The sequence below is a fragment of the Notechis scutatus genome, chromosome 6, assembly GCF_049901735.1.
Source record: "Notechis scutatus isolate UNSWTSFEM ecotype Mainland chromosome 6, rNotScu1.2, whole genome shotgun sequence".
In the NCBI taxonomy this organism is placed as follows: Eukaryota; Metazoa; Chordata; class Lepidosauria; order Squamata; family Elapidae; genus Notechis; species Notechis scutatus.
This window is the reverse complement of record NC_142014.1, coordinates 10716766-10735655: the sequence shown is the minus strand read 5'-3', so window position 1 is coordinate 10735655 and position 18890 is coordinate 10716766. Positions and strand designations below refer to the sequence as shown.

The window sequence follows — 18890 nt, the reverse complement described above, 5'->3', positions numbered from 1 at the left end:
TGGTATAGATAGTCCTCAGTTAATGACTGCAGTTGGGACTAGAATTTGCATGGCTAAGTGATGTGGTTGTAAAGTGTAAAGGCACATGACTGTGCTGTGTAGCAACAGCAGTTCTGGCTCTCCTGATTGCTGTCATTAAGCGAATCCTGTGCTGTTGTTAAGTGAGAATGTTAGGTGGTTTCCATTTGTGATCTTTTGCCAGCTTTCCCACTGTTTGTGAGAAACTGACAGTGAAGGTTACAAAGGACAATTACATGACTGTGGGAATGTTGCAACGGTGAAACTTTGAGGACCAGTTGTAAGTACCACTTGTTCAAAGCTGTCATAAATTGAAACAATTGTTAAACAAATGGTTCTAACGTGAGGACCATCTGTAACTGGTGCAACTATATAACTCTGGAAACATTCCATCCTATATAATCCACCACCATCTGAGTTGATTTCTTTGTAAAAACTATATAGCTACCCATTTAAACCTGGTGTTTGTAGATGATTTACAAAACACCAAAATGTATTGTAGGACTCAATGTTTTATATAAACAGGGCAATATTGCTATTATAACCAAGGATCCTGAAAATTATCACTCAATCATAATCCCAACCAATAATTTTACCAACACCTGGAGGAAAAACCTGGTCTTCAGGACATTTTGGAATGCTTACAGGATCAGGACCATCTGAGCTAACACTTAAATTTCAGTTTGATCTGACTTGTCCTGGGGTATGATCATCCTGAAGTTTAGCTTAAACAAGTATTCCCTAAACTCTTCTATGATTGAAACATCTGGTGTTATTGAGGATTCCCTACTGTGTGAATAGTAGGTTCCTCTATGCATAGAAGAGAACCCCAAGACCCTAATTTATGCTGTACTCAGATGAACCACAATTTGTGACCTAATTTACTACACAAGATCTCTGGTATAGTTTGACTGAAGGTCATATCATATGGAATAAATTTGTACTGTATTTGAGAGACTGTAGGAGTTGTGCTTCTGTTTTATTGGCATTGTTTGAAAAGAGATCCCTGCGTGAAAAAGACATAATGTTATGAAGGCTTTTTTTTTTTTAACAAAGAGTTTTAGGCTCTCATTGTAATAAATGCCTGCTCTAATTTTAATTTAATGTTGATAAGGATGTGGCATGTGGCGATTAGGTTTTATCTTGCACGTTTACCAAACTCCTGGGCGATTGTAGAATATGTAGTATTGGAATCCTTAGATGCAGACAAGACATTCATCTGGAAATCTTCAAAATTCAGTAGGAGGAAGTGTTGAGAAGAACAAATTATGTTGGAAGCACAGATGCTGTGTGGGCTGATGCTCCCCCTTTTCCTTGCAGTCAAAAGCCAAAAGTGCATATTGAATATATAATCCAGATACCAGATGGCTTCCGTTAATATGTCATCTTCTGCTGGGTAATAACCAGATTTTTTTTCTTTGGGGGATGGGGTATTATCCAGAGTAATGTGTTTCTGGTGATCCATAATAGTCATAGCTATCCTGATACTGTCAAATTTTAACAAAATCTCTAAGTGAAATGACTGTGGCTTCGTGGTGGGCCACTGTGGTCTTAATTCCTGTGTTCCCTTCTCTAATTCCTATGTTTCTGAATTGGCTGTTTCCTTAGTTCCTAATTAAACAATATCATAAAATAGTTACAATATTAAAATATATAAAATATGTATACATAATATAAAATATATAAACCCATAAAAGCATTTGTTATATATTTATTAAATGTTTTTTTTACTAAATTTAAATGCTGCCCATCTCACTATCATCTAACTCTAGCAGATTATAACATTTATGTATGGTAGTTCTAGTTATTTGGATATTTTGTGGAGGTATTTATAAGTGTTTCTTGCAGAACACACATTATACCTCTCTTCCTCAAGCTTCATTGGTTACTGGGCTGTTCCCCGGTCCAATTCATGCTGCTGCTTTTGACGTCCATGGCATGGGACTGGGTTATCTGAGGGATTCCTCCTGCTTGATTGCATCTGCCCATATCCCACCACATCCAGTAGAGAGCTACATTGGCAGACTCTAGGCATTATGGAATGGCCTCCCCCTAAACTGAGGCTTGCGTTATCACTTATCACCTTAAGGCTGATTGTGTTATCAGTCAGGGAACCCTGGCGGACTGGTGAGTCAATTTGGTGGCTCCATTATTGTGGACATCCCTTTATTTTTTTTAATAGTTTTTAATATTTTATAAGAATTATAAATACTGATTTGGTGTTTGTTTATTAACCATTTTTTAGCTTTGTTGCACATCGCCCAGAGTCACTTGCTTTCTGAGATAGGCAGCTATATAAATAAGTAAATAGTAAAATACTCTGTGAAAATAACATGGCTAAATGAAGATTATTCTCATAAAATACTTGAATTATCTCTTTCACATTCTTTTTTTTTAAAGATAAATTTTCCTCTGAGTTCTCCCTGTCCCAGTCTAATACTACATTTACCTTGGTTTTCCTCCCTTCTCTTCTTCCTACTTCCTAATAATATGCAACTTAAAGAAAACAACAATAACAATATTCTTCCTCATTTCCCCAAATTCCCAAAAAAGATTTGGGGAGATTTTAAAACATATTTTCTGTGTGAAATGTCAACTCATAAAATATTTCTATGGTCTTTTGAGAGTTGCCAACAGAAAGGGAGGGGGGGAAAGGGGTTTGAAAGAGCAGTGTGGCAGCTTGCAAATTGAAAGTGCATTCCATAAATAGTTTTCAAAGATAGTAAATAGGTGACTGAAGTTTCTGCCGTGCACAATCCTAACTGGAGAACATGATTGATGACTCTATGGATGTATGTCGTTGGGGAATATGAATTATGATACACCCAGGGGGTGGGAAAAAACCAGGGTCAAGGGTGACAATGTGTCTCACAGTCGGCTCCACCCAGGCAGGTCCGGACATGTTAACTCTCAATAAATCCTTTTGAAGTTTTGGAAGTTTCGCTTGAGACACACGATTTAATTGGAATAACAAAGCTATGGGTTTTAGATTTTGCCAACTTTCAGCCTTAAAATAAATATTGATTTTTTTAAAAAAACCAGCACCCATAATCTAGTGTTGGGTCTTTATTTTGATAAACAGAAATGTTTTTTTTTTCCTCCTTACATCCTTATTTAAGAATGGCTTTCCTTCTTTTGGGGAAGTAATATTACAATTATGCACTCATCATTGCATATACATAGGGGGACTGACAGCTTCTTTCATAGAAAGCTGGCTTTCTATCCCAGTACCATGTGGATTTCTGTTATGAAATTTCTGCTGATGTATTAATCTTACCACAAGCAGAAAATAAAAGCTCCAAGTTGTTCTTGTCCCTGAGATGCGCATTTCTAAGAAAACCAGCCAAGACTGAAATTGTTCCAGTGAGAAATTTTCTCTTTCAGAGTATTAATAAATTAAAGAAGAGCAGAGTTCTACTTAGAGGACTGTACTTTAATGATACATGTGCTTTGCCATTTAGAGAATTTTTAATGCAATAGAATGCTGCTTATAACATTGAATAAATAACTCAGCTTGCTCTGTCTTGCATTTGCTAAACAAAAATCCCTATTTTATTTCAGTTGATGTCCATCACTGTGTTATGCGTCTCTGCTTGGATGAGAGACTACTTGAATAACGTTCTCACTTTAACTGCAGAAACAAGGTAGGCATGTCCGATCAGTTTAAATCGACTATCTGAGCAGAAGGATTCAGCAAAGATATGGATCGATTTCTCCAAAGAGGATTCCATACTGCCAATATTCCTCTGTCCATTTCCCTGGATTCCTGCCAAGATTGACACCATTCCTGATAGTATTTTCAACATTTTATTTTTTAAAATAAATAAACGGGAAACTTTGCATGCAAGAAAGCAAAACCTCTTACAGGAATGCTTCTGGGCCGTGCTGACATCTCAGAAGGCATTTTGTAATGGCCCGTGAGATTGACTTTGGGAGACAAAAGAAGAGCCACACACTGGGAAATTGACTTATAAAAGATACCTCAGTTCACAGAAGGTGGAAGGTGTGGGAAGAGTTCTGGAAGCTCCCCCCCCCCCGGTTTTCTGGAGTGTAAAAGGAAGACAGGGGAATAGTAGTTTTGCCAGATTCTGTTAATGTGATCTTATAATAGAGCTTGAACTTCCACTTCTCATCTCATTAGCCTTTAAAGCCTAACACATTTCTAAGGCACTGAAAAGTAATAAGATGCTTAGGCATTGTGCTCATTTCCTCCACACAGATAGTAATAAGATGATGGTAGAGAGCATCCTGAGATGGTAGATGGAGTGGTGAGTTGAGCTTTGATTGGCCATGCTGACTGCAACTGCCGTGGACTACAGAAATCTGGAAAGACCGTAGATGGAATCAGAATAACACAGAATACTTCAACTCTTTTCTCCCATTTAATGACTGAAAAGTCAGACCTACTAATTTTGGAAGTGCCGCTGTGCCCAGGATGGTAGCATGTTTGGGGAGGCATCCATAACTCATTCTTAAAATTCCAGATACACTTATTGAGCCAACCTCTTTTTTTTTTTTTTGTAAAAAATTTTATTTGGATTTTCACAAAACATAATACAAATAAAATATCTTTTTTTGAGAATAGCATGATCCCGGGTTATCACTTCTCCATACAGACACAAACTCAATTTCATATTCATCTTTGTATTCTATTCCATATCTTATTACTATTCTAGCATTTTCTCAGTGATTTTTTTCCCTTCCTTTAGTTTTCTCAACCTTATTTTTAATTATACCATTCCTTTCTAAATTCAATTATATATCTTTTTCTAAGTTTCAGTATCTTTCTAATCATTATGGTTATACTTTTGTCTGTCCTGTTTCAATTTCATATTTTCTTTTCTCATTAAACAGGTTTTCCCCTGTAGTTACTGATTGGAGTACTGATGACACCTTTGTATCTTTTAATTTTTGTCCATTCAAATCTTATTTAAACTTCAGTTTATGCCTTTACAATTATAACATCCAATATATAACCTCTATTTTATAACACATAACTTTTGTCAATCGAATTCTGCTTGGTACATTCTTAAAATACACTAAGTTCTTAAAGAGAATATATATATATATATATATATATATATATATATATATATATATATATATATATATATATATATATATATATATATATAACAATAATACATAAAATACTTATTCTATTCCAATTCAGCTCAATTATTAATGTTAGTTACAATCTTCCATTAATATTAATTAACATCTTTAACATTTCTTTTCAATTAAATATCATACTGTACTTCCTTAGGAACACTTATAATATTTCCATATTTTTTTTCATATTTCTCTTCACTTAATTTTTTATAAATCATTAATAATAATTAAAATGTTACCATCCTTTCCTAATTTCATTTTCTCATTCTCTTTATTTCATTTATTAACAAACATTCCATTACATTACAATAAGTATTTTATCTATCACTTTAATCACACTTGTTTCATATTTTCTAAATTCATTTCTATTTCTAAAATGACAATGCTATCTTATATACCCTTGCAGAATCCTCTCTTTCAATTAAATTTTCAACCATTATCTCTATGTCTTCTAAATAGGCTTATACCTTTAATCCTTGTACGTTTTCCCTGTTTCTCTATATCCTGTTTCTGTCCTTTATAACTTCTTTTCTTTTCCTTCTTCCCCCTCTTCTTTTCCCTCCCCTTTTTGACCCCTTGTCTCTCTAATTCTAATTCTCTCTTCTGTAATGCTTTCTTCTGTTTCTTCCTAATATTGTAATTGTTTTCAAACTGTTCTTTTTTTTGGTTGTTTTTTCAGATCTTAAATTTTTCACTCTTTCCCCTCTTTCCTCCCCCCCCCACATAGAATTACTGGATCATTAAAGATGGCTTCTTCTTTGTCCCACCCTTCTTGTTCTTCAAGCATTTCTTGTTGTTTCTCATAGTTCAAGATCTCCATTTGTGCTGTCCCAGCCAGTCTATGGGAGTTGGATAGTGACTTAGGAATTGCGAGCTGTCCCCTTTTAGGGAGTACATCATGGTAAATGTAATTAAAGATATCCTGGGAACTGTAGTTTATGTCACATGGCCACATCTGCAATCCTGATTGGTCACTAAATTGACCCTTGAAGGGTTGAGGGAGGTTTCCTCCATTCTTGCCTGGACTCATGAACTGATAAGCAGCTTATCGCTATGAGATGGGTTAGGAAAATAACCATCTTTTACTTGCAAGGTTGATATACAAAGGATTGGTCATTATAGAAGAATTTCATCACAAATGTGAATCATGAAGATACCTGATGTACCAATAAATGTACTTTGTTATGGATGTTTTGTGGAATTATCTATCTGCATCTGCACAGCTACAAATCCACCTCTGTGCATGAGACAGGAAACCATTTCTAAAAATTGAAATATGAAGCCAAAAAAATCTCTTCCTTCTTGTGCATTTTCTTTCTGTAATTTAAGTTCCATTTTTGGGTTCTTCCAAGAGTGATGCCATTTTAAACACTTTTAAACAACCACCCGATTGATTTTAGTCATTTAAATCCAATAATCAAAAATCCCAAAATCACCAAGTAATCCAAATAATCCAAAGCTGTTTCTTCTTGTTTCTTGTTTCCACTTTCTCTTCCTGGGGTTCTATTATCTTGTTATAAAGTTTCAGTTAAAATGTATCTTTTAGGAATCTTGTTAAAGTTTCACTGTTAATTCCTTTTACTTCCAGGTGATCTCCTCCATTTTTCCAGATCCCACCCTTTTGTTTTTTCCTTTTCTCTCCTTTCCGTCTTTTAAAAGTTTTTGAATATCCAAAAATCTTTATTATCCCTTTGGCATTTTATTTTTAGTTTAAATGCCTATTAATGTCAAAGTGATTTTTTTCCAATTTCTTACTTAAGTCTCTTAGCTGTCAATATGGGGAAGGAAAGAAAACAACCCAAATCTTTTCCCTTCCCTCTCTCCTTCACCGCTTCAGAAATCTTCTTTGGGAACAATGTTATTCTTTATAGTTCAAATTCCAGGGTACATTATGTTGTTGCTTTTTCAGTTCAACCCGGTCAGTCAAAACTTTCTCTTCTTATCTTCCTCCTGCACAATCTTTTCCGGTCGGGTTCTTCTTTGAGGTGGCCATTTCTGACCACCGCTGCAACCGCCTTTGGGAAAGGGAGTTATGGCCAGCTGAGGAGGAGAGATGTGGCTCTCCTCGACCCTGCTGGCGGTCTCCCCCCCTCTTCACCTTTCTGGGGTGGTTTTTGTCCTGAATCCAGCCAACTCGGGGCGCTCCGGCAGCAAGCATAGATCGAAACCACGCACAATCGCTGATTTCATTCCGTTGCCAAAGAAGCCCAAAACCGGAAGCAAGCCAACCTCTTGTTCCTTACTGATATCATAAATGTCAGGATACTTTCAGATAAATGTTTCTTAATATTCCTACTTAAACCATGTTTAATTCTTTAATGAATAGGTTAAAAGAAGGATTCAAGACAAAGATTTAGAAAAGACAACTTTAGAATAAAAGTTTCACTTACCATACAGTTATAACAGCAGAAGTTCCAAATAAATAAGAGTTGCTTAGTAGGTAGAACATGTCCTTTAAAAAAAACATATACCTGCAATAAAATTCTGCTTCATTCTGTCTGTGATGTATTTGGCACCCATCATAACCCTTCGATCTGTGATCTTCTGATTCTCTTCCTGCGTCATTTCAAATTGTTCAAGTCTTATTTTTGTCCTTTATGTGGGCATCCATTTACTCTGCTGTAATTTGTTCTACCAAACTGAGGAGAAGAATGTGTTTGCTGCACATAGGAGTAAAAAGTGTTGCATCCTTTATCATTAAAATAAGGTGCAGTTTGACACCAAATCTTACCTAGTCCAATTTTCTAAATGTTGCTAGACAAATGTGTTGCAGAAGCATACAGTATTGGCAAAAGTCATTCCTGAATGATTTATTTAGTGTGCTAATTAGAGAAATATACTACCGTATTTGCCGGCGTATAAGACGACTTTTTTGCCCTAAAAACATGCCTCCAAGTGGGGGGTCATCTTATACGCCGGTAAATATATTGTCACTCGGTGCAAGAGCGACGGGGCGGAGCTCCGCAACTTGCGAAGCCCCTTCAAGCCCAGCCGGAGTCTCTCTTCCTCCTCCTCCCACCCACCCACCCACCCTCCGCCTGGCTCGGGCACTTGCGGAGGCCAATCTGGAGGTGGGGTGGGGGTGGAGCGGGAGGGTCTCTGGCGGGCCGCTTCGCCCAGCCAGCCCTGAGCCGCGTAATGGCCCAGGGAGTGGGGGGAGAAGGTGGTGGGGGTGGACTGTGGCGCCTCTCCTTCTGGGCAGCGGGGCGGGGGGCGGCAATTTGCTCCTCCCGCTTCTCCCTCCCTCTTTGAAAGACCGGGAGGGCTGTGCTTGGGGCGGGGGGATGTCCTCAGGAAGTTCCTGATGGGACCCCGCTGGGCAGGGCCACCCGGCTCCCGAGCTGCTTTCCAGGGTCCCCTTGGGAAGAAAAGGGTCCGGTGGGCGGTGGAAGAAGGCGGCGCCCTCCTCCGCCCCCTGTCCCGTCCCGTCCCTCCTCTTGTCCCCTCCTCCCCCCGCTTAAGAGAGAAAGATCTGCCTCCCTGCACCGAGCTGCCACCCGGCGCCGCGTCTCCCGGCCAGCGCGCGCTGCGACTTGGGAACCGGCCAAGCGACTTTAAAACCGAGCGGAGGCCAGAGATAGCCGGAATTACCCTCCACACCACACACACACACACACACACACACAGAGAGAGAGAGAGAGAGAGAGAGAGTTGGCAGCTGTCCATCCCCCACCCTTGGAGTCCCGATGGCACGCACGCGGGGCTGTCACAAAGAAAGGGAGAGGAATTGAGTGCCAGCCTGAGAAAGGCGAAGCTGCCTCTCTAAAGCATTTTGGTGGCTTTGTAAGTTTGGGGGAAAGGGGTTGGGGGTGTCAATCAAGAATTATATCCAGAATACCCCAAGTGTTACAACTTACCGTATTTGCCGGCGTATGAGACGACTTTTTGCCTTGAAAAGCATGCCTCCAAGTGGGGGGTCGTCTTATACGGCGAGTATATAACAAAAACTATATTTTGAGTGGAAATGTTGGGGCTCGTCTTATACGCCCAGTCGTCTTATACGCCGGCAAATACGGTACATCTAAACAGGGAAATTCTATTGTGACTGACTTGCAAAGAAAAAAATTCAAGAAAATTAGCTCACTTTTCCCTCTGTCATCTGTGGACCAGAACTGCATTTCCAGTAGCAAAAATTAAAATCTATTGTACACGTTTCTGACAATTAACAAAGGAGTGGTGAGAATTGGAACTGTTCTCAGAACAATTTCTCAGATTCTTTAATATTCTGTTTCTTGGGAGATTTCATTGTAGCTTATACCTTACTCAGTTTACTTATCTCAAAGCAGTTTGATGTACACAGTGCATATTTTAAATTGATGTAGCAGTGTTAGTTGCTATTCCAAAGTTAATTGCTAGATAATGAATGCAAGCAACTTTAGAGATAGATACTGTAGATAGATAGATAGATAGATAGATAGATAGATTGATAGATAGATGGATAGATATGGATAGATAGGATAGGTAGGTAGGTAGGTAGGTAGGTAGGTGGATGGATAGATAGATAGATAGATAGATAGATAGATAGATTGTTTCCATTTAGATTAAAAGGGCATTACCACCTGATAACACAATCTTTTTAATAAAAATATAATTTCTGCATACTTTCCCCAGATGAATACTATTTTTTAAATTGCTTTGTAGGAAAGCTGGACTCCACTCTATAAACTTGATCTATGTTTCATTTGTTTTCAGAGTGGAGGAGGCAGTTGTGTCTACTTATTTTCCAGTTGTCCATCCAGTCATGATTGCAGTCTGCTGTTTTCTGATCATTATTGGAATGCTGGGGTATTGTGGAACAGTAAAAAGAAACCTTTTCTTGCTTGTATGGGTAAGATCTCTTTTTATTCACTGATGTATCATTTAATGTTCAATTGAAGAAATGTTCTGTGTGTGTGTGTATATGTGTGTGTTTTAAAAAATAGCTTGTTAATGGTCATTGCCATTAAAAGCAAGTGCCCTAGTCTTAGAGGTAGGGAACTTTTAGAGGTTCAAGGGCTTGCCTAAGTTTCATAAAACATGCTAGGGGTATGCTCCGATAGCCAGAGGGTTCAAGATGTTTAATGTCTGAAAATCTAACATTTAACATCTAACAAGCCCAACATTTTGCCCTTTCAAATCTTCTGGTCCCCCTCTCCCATCTAAGAAGAGCCCAATTATTTGGTCTACGTGCATTGCAATGAGGTATGAAAGGCATGCTGATATCCAACCTGTGGACTAAGCCAGTGGCCCCCAACCTTTTTTGTACCACGGCCCGGTACCGGCATCAGCACGCACGACCAAGGCAAGGCGAGCTGAGCGACCGGCCAGCCAGCCATCCCCCGCTTCTCCCCGCCACCTTCAACTCCTCCTTTGTACCTTCTAGTGGTCGATGGGCTTTTCGGGCTCTTTCTTAATCTCCTCCTGAGTAATGCGAGACTCCACCGCCATTGGGATGGCTGTTCGTTCGAAGCCACCACCCCCTTTGACGAAACTAAGGCGCGAGGATTCCTTCAGCACCCAAACGCCGCTTTCCAACCGACGACCGACAAGCTCGCCCGGAAGCACTCTCTCAAGCGCTGTCGAAACAAGATGGCGGCACCTAAGCAAAATAGGCGGCCCGGTACGAAATGATCCATGGTACCGGTCTGGGGCCCGGTGGTTGGGGACCACTGGACTAAGCCATGTTCTGTATTCACAATTCAGATTTTACCAAGGCAGGTACTAGCGTACAGGAATAAAATTTATTTATTTGTATTTATTTATATCTCCTTTAAAGAGGAACTCTGAGCGATGTACAATAAAATGTCAGAACACAAAAAGAGTATGCAAAAATTAAAATGTTAGAATTACAATTTCAAGATTTTTTTTTTTAGAAGGAGACAAGAATGATTAAGATCTGTTAGAAATTAATCAAACAGGCAAAGGGAGGGCTATCAGGCCACCAACCAATCCCACGACTGCATGCTTCTTTGGGTTCCCCATATGAGGCTACAGAGCATGTTTTAACTTCTTTTCAGGAGGTCAGAAGAGTGGGGGGCCTGCCTCACCTCCAGGGGGAGAATGCTCCACAGGGTGGTGGGGCAACAGATTATCAGACTGTTACCAGGGCCCATAAGGTCTGAGTGAGTTCATTGCTCAATCTCAAAATTCAGTTAGCCTCGCTTGCCCTCCATGCTCTTTAGCTGGGGCGCACTAAGCAAGAACAGTAATGAAATTAGAACAGTGGCCCCCAACCTTTTTTGTGCTGTGGCCCGGTACCGGCATCACAAAATCATCCGCGGCCCGGTACCGGCATCACAAAATCATCCACGGCCCGGTACCGGCATCAGCACGCATGGCAAGGCGAGCCGAGCAACCGGCCAGCCAGCCGTCCCCCGCTTCTCCCCGCCACCTTCAACTCCTCCTTTGTACCTGTGTCGATGGGCTTCGCGATGGCTTCGGGACGGTCACTCGGCTTGCCTTGCCATGCATGCTGAAAGAATCCTCGTGCCTTAGTTTTGTTCGAAGCCGCCCCCCCCTCGATGAAACTAAGGCGCGAGGATTCTTTCAGCACCCAAATGCCGCTTTCTACCCAGAAAAGCTCACCGGAAGCACTTTCTCATCAAAACAAGATGGCGGCGCCCAGCAAACCGGCGGCCTGGTAGAAATTGTTCCACGGACCGGTACCGGTCCGGGGACCGGTGGTTGGGGAACCCTGAACTAGAAGACAGCACAAATGTGCTTGCATTTGATTTACTCTTTTCTTTGGTCAGCAATGCATGCTGAAAAAGATCTTTAAAATAGTAGTTGATTACAAACAAAGTAAGAGTCAGCAGGGTTTGCTGGCTGCAAAAAAAAAAAAAAAAAAGAGAAAAAGAAGACAAAGGCAATTTTAAGCTGTATTAGCAAAAGTAGTTTTCCAATTGCGAGAAGAAATAGTTCCACATAATTCTGCAGCAGTCAGAATCCAATCCCTTCCATAACAAGCCCTTCAAAAAATTTAAGCCAGCGGGTTTTTCTGTTTTTGAAAGTCTCAGAATAATGTTTGTTATATGGTATTTTTGCAGGGCAATGAAAGAAACAACAAAACGAGCCAATGGAATTTAGTCCTTTCTATTTTTCCTCTTTTATTTGAAATGCCAGTGAAGAAAAAGAAAAAAATCCTAGTGATTGCTCTTTAACACAATCTGGAAATAAACACATGTACACTGTGTGTAGAGCAATCAAACTTCATTAAATCAAGCCTAGACATTCCTGAAGCTCTTAACCAACAATATTTCACTCCCAGGAGCCTAAAGCCCAGCTCTTGCTGGCTCAACTGATAAGCAAAAAAATAAATGATCTTTTCCTAAATACACTCCATTTCTTGACTAATTGTTAAATGAGCTGTTTACTGTTGTAATGTGAAGATGCCGCAAACAGGAATCAATAATTCATTCATCACACTAATAAAGAAAATGTAGTGGCTCAGACGATGAGCTTGTAGTAAAACCAGATGAACTGAAGGATAAAGAAAACACCAGTTGAAATGTTAAGATTTGTCTGCCCTTTTTATTTTCATTCTTGTTTTTTTTTTTAGAACTGAGGAATTAGAGCACCTGTTAAATTGGATTTACTCGAAAAGTTCAATCCTTCTCATTTAATTCAATGGAAGATAAATGACATTCAGGTTTTTCTTTAAAAGATAATATTAATATATGCCAGTCATAATACAAATATAGGCTAAGCATGTCATATCAGGTATAAAGCATGTTATCTGACCTACATAAGCCTCCTGTGAACCATATAGGAAACACAAGATGAACAAATTCTACTTTATTTTAAGACTACATTAACAAAACCTTGCAAGAGATCTGAAGGCACAAATTTCCTGCCTCCACTTTTAACTGTTTGATCTATTAGGGTGAGCTCTTCCTAAGTTTCTTTCTTTGACTCTTAAGCAACCGAGGACTCCTATCTCTCTTGTCTGATTGTTTTCTCTTCCACCCTTTATGCAAGGTCATTGATGCATTCTGGTTACAGTCATTGACGAATATTCATTTTAGTGATAAAAAGTGATATACTACGGACAAGTAAAAAAGAGAGAGACAGAGAGAGAGAGAAAGGGGAGAAGATACAGGTAGTCCTTGGGTTATGACGGCAATTGGGATCAGAATTCCCACAGCTAAGCAACATGGGTTGTAAAGCCCAATATCCTATTATCACATTGCTCAGCCATAGCAAGCAGTCCCAGTTGCCATGGTTAAAGCGAGGACGCTACGGGTTAAGCAAGGATCTTATGCAATCACAACTTATGATTTCCCGACAGCTTCCCTTTGTGACTGCAACTTGCTGCAACATTATAATTGCAATAAGCACCTGGCTCAGAGTCACATGACTGCAGGGATAGCGTGATCGTGGGAATTACAAGGACCGTCTAAGTGTCCTTTGTTCAGCCCTTTCATAACTGAACGGTTGTTGAATAAATTATGGTAGCTTGGAAAATTATATGTATGGTTGGAGAGATTGGGAAAATGCATGACGATACCTCAAGAAAAGCTCCACATTCTGAAGTGTAAGAGGAGAAGACCAAACAAACACAAGGCAGACCCAAAAGAAGATGGAGACACAAAAATAAAGACACACTACAACAACATCAATTAACAATTGGTTGAGGCCACTAGAAGAGAAAGAGCCAGCACTTTGTATCTTCCTTAACACCTGAAATGATAAAAGAGGAAGTGAAGAAGAAGTTAAGAGGAATGATTCATTTAAGAAATGATAGTTTACAGTGGAAAAATCTGTTGCCTTTTCTAGTCCAGTGAAATCTGCAACGTTACAATGGGAATATTTTTCAACATTGAAATCACATGGCTGATGCTGTTCATAGAATATCTACTATGATTAAAAAAACCAGAAAATATAGCCACCGTAAAATATAAAACAATTATTAAAAGGCAAATTGATATATTTTCCCAATGTGCTAGTATCCAACTTATGATGGCCCAATCATATGCCATACGAAAACATATTTATTTTCTTGTGATATTTTTTATAAGTGTAAGGCTAGGAGGCATAGTTTGAAATACGGTAGTACTTGCTTACTAATTGCCTCATGCTGCAACTATTCAAAGTTTTGGTACTAAAAGAACTCTCTGCAATCAATCTTCACCTTTACAGGAGTCACAGCATCCAGCAGTCATGAGATAGTCATTTGTGAGCTTCATAACAGGCACACATTTATGACTGTTGCAATGTCCCATGATCATGTGATTGCCATTCACATACTTTGCAACCACCTTGCAACAAACAGAGTTAATAAACAAAGCACCTATGCTTAGTGACTGAATTGGCAGTCCCAATTGTTGCTAGACTACCTAATTGATTGCTCTATGTCCGGGGTGTCAAGCTTGCATCGTCACGGCAGTGTCACGTGACATATCAGGACTTTTCCCCCCCTTTGCTAAACCAGGCGGGGGGCAGGACCAGCATGTGACGCATCCGGCCCGTGGGCCACGAGTTTGACACCCCTGCTCTATGCTGAGTCTTTGCTTCATAATGTAGCAGCTCCAATATTTTCAGTAAAAAGTTACTAATGTCAGACGGAGAGGAAATCGGTTTGCTAGTAAAGGAGATAGTTTGGATTTCGCACATTGTCCTGGAGTGACCCTTGGCAGACAACGCATTGCACACAACCCCAAGAATATGAGATCACACAGATGTAATTTGGAGGCAAGATGACATGCCATAATTATTCTTAGGATTTGACTTCATAAATAAGGAAGGGCATTGAACCAGAAGGCCAATCTCTCCTATTTCCATACTGCTTACTTCCTACACTAAATAATGTGAAATCATGCTACAATAATTTGGGTTTTTTTGCCACTGAGTTTGAACGGATGTGAGTTCAGCTTGTGTGTGAGAGCATACGTGGAATTGAGGACAGTTATGAAAGTGGGTTGCCGCCTCCTTGAAAATGAAAACAATGAGGAAAGGGGAGAAAAAAATTGGAGAGATATTATAGTCTATTGGAAAAGTAGTTAGCTTATACTTCCCAATTTAATGGAGTCAGAGTCCCAGGATTGTCATGTAGGGTCTAATATTGTCACAGTAATTATTGTGAGATTTGTGACATTAGAATTGGGATCCAATACTTTGGAGGCCGTACATATGAAATGTTCTACTGAAATGCTAGGTCAGATACTTGCAATGTTTATGGAAATATATTCAACATGTATGGTACTTGGTTATCTTTGTTTTGTGATTCTTTAAATCTATGAAACTAAAGCTGTGTAAGATCAAAAAAAAAGGAGGGAAAGAAGGGAGGGAGGGAAGGAGTCTCACGTATAGCTTCCATAATACAGTCCTTTAACACACATTTTCCAAGACTTTGGGAAGAAAAATTGCCACACAACCTTCTGAGAATGTTCCAATTTAAAACTAAGGCATTTTTTGGAGGCTGCATGCCTGGGTGTTTTTGTCTGCCATCTAATATTGTTCAAAATGACCAGGAGATCAGTAAAGAAATTAGCTGTTAATTAAATGGCTAACTGTAAACCTGGCCTTTTAGTTGAAGAAGTTAGCATACACTGAACATTAAGCCTGATGTCATAATTGTTAGATCTTTTTCTCTAAGGAAGCCATGCATTTGCCAAGGAAATTGTTGAGGAGTATAAATATCAGAGCAATAGCTTTGGGGAGCCTATTTTTTAAAAAAATTCCCCTTTACTTTTCTCTGAACTGTCTTTTCCATAAGCCTTTTGCAAAATGCATTAAGTTGGAACCACTAATGTTTTGTCTGTTTAATGATTTTTTTTTTTTGCATAAGCCTTGTTGATTTAATAGGAGAATGTGCTGAAGCAGTACAGTGAAGTATAGTTTAAACTGCTGACGGCATAATTAATAATTTCTTCCTTTCTGCAATGTTAAGCTTTATGAACACCTGTGAATTAATTTCACTATTGCTATGAAATTGAGCGAGTACAAAGAACAGGTTTATAGTTCTGCTTTCCTTTTTATTATTTTTAGCAGATCTAAAAATAAAAGCAAATGGGATAAGCAGGGTAATAATGGTAATTCCCTTCTTTTACAGGGCCAATGTTGTGTTGTTTGTTTTTTCTCGTTAAGATAGTCTGGTGTTTAAGATAATGGCATTTCAGTAGAACATTAAAATCTCAGAGAGAAAAAATACGCAATCTGTGTTGGTGGGGTCAGCCCTCCAAGCTTCAGAAAATGATTAAACTTCCATTTAATTCAATGAGAATATGGTCATGGATGACTCTTTCAAGATTAGCTTATCTCAGAACAATCTCTTTTCCTGAATATTGAACATTATAGACAGCAATAACTGTTTTCTATTATATAGCAGCAGTGTTTTGATAATAGCATGAAATCCTGCACGGTAAAGTGAGACAATCACATGAATATCATTACTAATTTCTTAGTCTTTTTCTGTGATTTGATTTATCTAATATAGGTACTCTTTTTGTAATCTTGAGCTCTTTTTGTATTGCACCAATGAAGTTCTTTTAAAATAATTTTTCTACCTTTCGTTCAATTCTATGGCTTCTTGTCTCTCACTCTTGCTATTTGTGTGATGATGATTTGTGAGCTATTTTAGCTCTCTTCCAAGGAAAGCACCACATTTTTACTTCAATATCTATCCCCAGTTCCAGTACATTATTTATCATGATTGTAGAACCTTCATTTTATTTCTCTGAAATTTGCTATACAGCAATTCTTTGTTTGCAACTCTAAATGGATTCAGTCTCAAACAATAATACTGTTATTGCAATAAAGGCTATTGCAAACCTTTAAAACCACTGATTTTAAAGAATTATGTCTAAAAAATCTAATGAAATAAACTTCATCCTAACCTAATTGTCCTATGGATTTTGTCTTGTTGAATAAAAGCAGAAGTGCTAGAGCCATTTATGTGTTTATTTTTGCCATACTGGGCTAGACACTGACATTGAAAGTACCTTTATCCAATTATTACACGGAACTAAGTTACAAGTTAGAATGGAGAAAGAGATTAACTGTTTCCAAAGATGGGCAGATTGGCTATACACAGCTCCAACTGATACAGTATTTTAAAAAAAATGGCAAAAGCCAAATCTTGATGGAATCCATACTTCTGACCATGTTGGCTTGTTACAGATACAGAAATGGTCTGTATCAGGGGTGTCAAACTCAGTCGTCATGGTGGCATCATGTGATGTATTGGGATTTCTCCCCCTTTCGCTAACTGGGCGTGGGCATGGCCAGCATGTGACGCATCTGGCCCGTGGGCTGGGAGTTTGACAGCCCTGGTCTATATTCTTCAGTGGAATGGAAAATGACATTTTTCATATGAGAGACATAATCTTTCTGTAGCCATTTGCTTTATACTACAGAGTTGATCAGGGCTCCGATTAAGCTTTGAATGTGCTCTATATTCCACATTGTTGGGTGCTCTTGATACTTTTAATGTTTTAATTAGGTAATAAAAATGTTTTAATTAGGTAATAATAAAATACTTCAGCTTCAACCATAACAACACAAGAGCACACAATAGATACAAACTCAAAGTAAACCGCACCAAACTTGATTGCAGGAAATACGACTTCAGCAATAGAGTGGTCAATGTCTGGAATACTCTACCCGACTCTGTAGTTTCTTCCCCAAAAACTTTAACCTTAGACTGTCTACTATTGACCTCACCCCTTTCCTAAGAGGTCTGTAGGGGGCGTGCATAAGCGCACCAACGTGCCTACCGTCCCTGTCCTATTGTTTCTCTTATTCTTTTATTTTTTCTTATATGTACCCATTTCATGTATTCACAACTATGTATACATTTATACTTATTATCTTGTAAACAATTGGCAAATCAAATAAATAAATAAAATAAAATAAAGTATCATTGTGTGATAAAAACAGAATGTGTGTGAAAGTCTTACTGGAGTTTTTCTTAAAAAGCGACATAAGAAAGTAGAGTTTTGTTGTACCCAACAGAATAGAATACAGAATAATAGAATTGGAAGGGACCTTAGAGGTCTTTTGGTCAAACTCCTTGCTCAAGCAAAAGATCCTACACTATTTCAGACAAGTGGCTGTCCAATCTCTTCTTAAAAGCCTCTACTGATGAAGCACCCACAGATTCTGAAGGCAAGCTATCCCACTGGTTTATTGTTCTCACTGTTAAGAAGTTTCTCTTTAGTTCTAGGTCGCTTCTCTCCGTGATTAGTTTCCATCCATTGTTTTTTTGTCTTACCTTCTAATGCTTTGAAAAATAGGGTTGGGCCTTCTTTGTGGCAGCCTCTCACATATTGAGACACTGCTACCATGTCACTCCAGTCATTTTCTCTAGATTAGCCATACCCAATTCCCACAACTCTTTTTCATATGCTTTAGTCTCTAGGCCCCTAATCATCTTAGTTGGTCTCTCCACTCTTTCCAAAGTCTCAGCATCTTAAAAAAAAAATCTGTTAGGAAGAGATGATGATACAGATCTCTTCAGTAATAACCTTTATCAAGAAAACGGGTGAAAAATAAATGTTTGGCAAATAAGCACTGGCAGGCCCTTAATGAACAGGTGAAGGGTTTTTACTTTAGCCTTGGCCTAATCTTACCATTTTACAGTGAATATGTAAATTGACTTTCTTTTGTAATAAGCCAGACCAAAAATGTATAATAAATGTGTTACTGTATTAATTTTTAGGCTCTCTGATGATTGGATGTGCAGACAGAGCCAAATATGTGAGGGCATCAGATAAAATCCAGAGATTTGTGTGTCTTGCAGCTAAGGCTTGCATGTGAAATTTTTTTTTTCATGCCATAAATTC

At 38.7% G+C, this 18890-nt stretch overlaps 1 protein-coding gene across 2 annotated transcripts in view; it reads left to right on the top strand.

Moving 5' to 3' along the window:
* Positions 1-18890, top strand: part of TSPAN12 (tetraspanin 12) — a 63876-nt gene that overhangs the window by 13442 nt on the left and 31544 nt on the right. For both annotated transcript variants that reach the window (XM_087969354.1, XM_087969355.1), the window contains exons 2-3: positions 3580-3662; positions 9823-9958. In XM_087969354.1, coding sequence (XP_087825480.1) covers positions 3580-3662; positions 9823-9958 — 219 coding nt within the window. The remainder of the gene's footprint in view (positions 1-3579; positions 3663-9822; positions 9959-18890) is intronic.